This window comes from Rhodnius prolixus, unplaced genomic scaffold, assembly GCF_049639745.1.
Source record: "Rhodnius prolixus isolate KJV_2025 unplaced genomic scaffold, Rpr scaffold_8, whole genome shotgun sequence".
Lineage (NCBI taxonomy): Eukaryota > Metazoa > Arthropoda > Insecta > Hemiptera > Reduviidae > Rhodnius > Rhodnius prolixus.
Genome location: NW_027411593.1, coordinates 10,675,837 through 10,677,761, shown reverse-complemented (window position 1 = coordinate 10,677,761; position 1,925 = coordinate 10,675,837). Strand labels below are relative to the sequence as shown.

At 34.0% G+C, this 1,925-nt stretch overlaps 1 protein-coding gene across 1 annotated transcript; it reads right to left on the bottom strand.

The window, feature by feature from the left end:
* Positions 1 to 336: 336 nt before the first annotated feature.
* On the bottom strand, positions 337 to 1,163 carry LOC141450840 (cathepsin B-like). Its single transcript, XM_074121683.1, has 2 exons — positions 1,011 to 1,163; positions 337 to 579 (listed from the first exon to the last, which is right to left on the bottom strand). Exons 1-2 carry the CDS (start codon positions 1,128 to 1,130, stop codon positions 352 to 354), a joined length of 348 nt encoding a protein of 115 aa, XP_073977784.1. The 5' UTR covers positions 1,131 to 1,163; the 3' UTR covers positions 337 to 351.
* Positions 1,164 to 1,925: the final 762 nt, after the last annotated feature.

Below are 1,925 nucleotides of genomic sequence, written 5' to 3'. Positions count from 1 at the left end.
TCTATTAGCTATCTAGCCAAATAAAATCATTTAGCTTGTTTTAATTTCGTAAATAACCAAACAAACCTGTTTAGAGCCGTAATTTCCTCCGCTTACAATACCGTTATGTCTCTAGTACTGCCAAGCAACTAAAGGGTGTCCACCATCGCAACCTCAACCGCAAGAGCTACAACACGAGACTAAGTTTTCTGCAGAAAGATGTACGTTTAATTTACCATTGCTGTGGATACAAATACGATCAGACATTGCCTCGACAGCTCCAAATGCCTAAATATAACCAAGAACTTAGTTTTTAAAGTAATTTGAATGATTCTTTTTTTCTAAGTGTTATAATGCAATAAATAAATAAGATCATACCCAACAAGAACCGCATGATCCTTGATCTCTAATTTCACTAATTACTCTAATTGCACTAGTAGTACAATTTGGCCAGTGTGTCCTTGCATCAAATTCTTCTGGTATTTCTACATTCGTTGACTCAAGACGTTTAGGTAAAGTAAATGCATTCGCATTTTCATGTACACCGGTTAGCGATTTCAGGTATTTTTTGGGAGTGTCTGGAGCGAAATTTCTTCCAGCCTTTAAAGTATATTTCCAGGTTATTTTTTGAAAATCAGGCTTTTTAATGTAGGAGTAAAATGTTACATAATGTAGGTATACACCAGCATATCTTTGCTAACAATAATCGCACATTTATATCGAAAAAATGACATCACATATAACAACAACTATCCCTCATATAATGTAATAGTTATTGTGCAACCAAGACCACAAACAATAAATAAATAACAATAACTATTAATTAAGTTGTTTCATTATTTCTTTAAATTACTTCTAATTTCTAGTATGTACATGCATTTATATGTAAATACCCAGGTTTGTTTACTTAAGGCGCGGTTATTGGCGCTCGGAGCTTTTTTCAGTGTAACATTTTATTTTTCAAGAAAATATCTCGATTATAACTTCCTAATTAATAATAAATATTGACGTGACTGACGCTAGATATTTACCTTCCAAGTTGTGCCCAAGGAATTTATGTAATCAATAAACTCATCTGACAAAGGATCACTGGGTACAGTTACGGAAAGTGTACCGCAAATCAATAAGGAAATGAGAATCAATTCCTTCATTGTTCTATAATATAGGAGTACAAAAATATTAACGTTAATGAAAAACTCACATAGCCTAATATTAATTACACTAATTTACTCCAGAGTTTCAGCTAAAGAATATTTAATATTGTTCAACTTCGCAGTTTAGCCCTAGTAGAATTGTCTCCAAATTTCGAGCTAGACTAGACTCATTGTTTTTGAAGAAACTAAAATCTGGAGCGAAACTTTATACAACGTCTTCTTTCGATAATACTAGCAAAAGAGAGCCGCCTCGCTAGCCGAGCGGTTAGAGGCGAGACCTGTAAAGCTAATATGTTTTGTAGTACTGAGTTCGATTCCCGTTCTTAGGCCTTGGATTTTATTTAATGGTTAATAAAAGAAATTTACAGTAAAGTATGTTTGCTAGTCGCCTCCGTCCACGACACCTAATTTGGTAGTTGGTGGTAAAGTCTGCCTGACAAAGTAGGCGATTAAAATAGCGGAAGAGAAACATTCTGCAAGCAGATTTTTTATAGACCACTTTTGCCTTCAATACCATGTAGAAGCTAGAGGAACTAAGATCAGCACTTTAGTTGACCACATATCTCGAATTGTCAACTCCGACTACGTTTAAAATAAAATTTACGAAAAAAGCAAACTAAAATGTTATGTCTGAGATCCCACTGGCTCCCTTTTCTTTTTAAGAAAATTCTAATATCAACCAACAACTTCCTACAGATCTACGTTTTCTTCAAACCTTGATTTTGTTTGTACTAAGTTTAGACTACTTCAGTGTTAATTCTTGACATTAAAAGAATTTAAAGGGAAGCAATC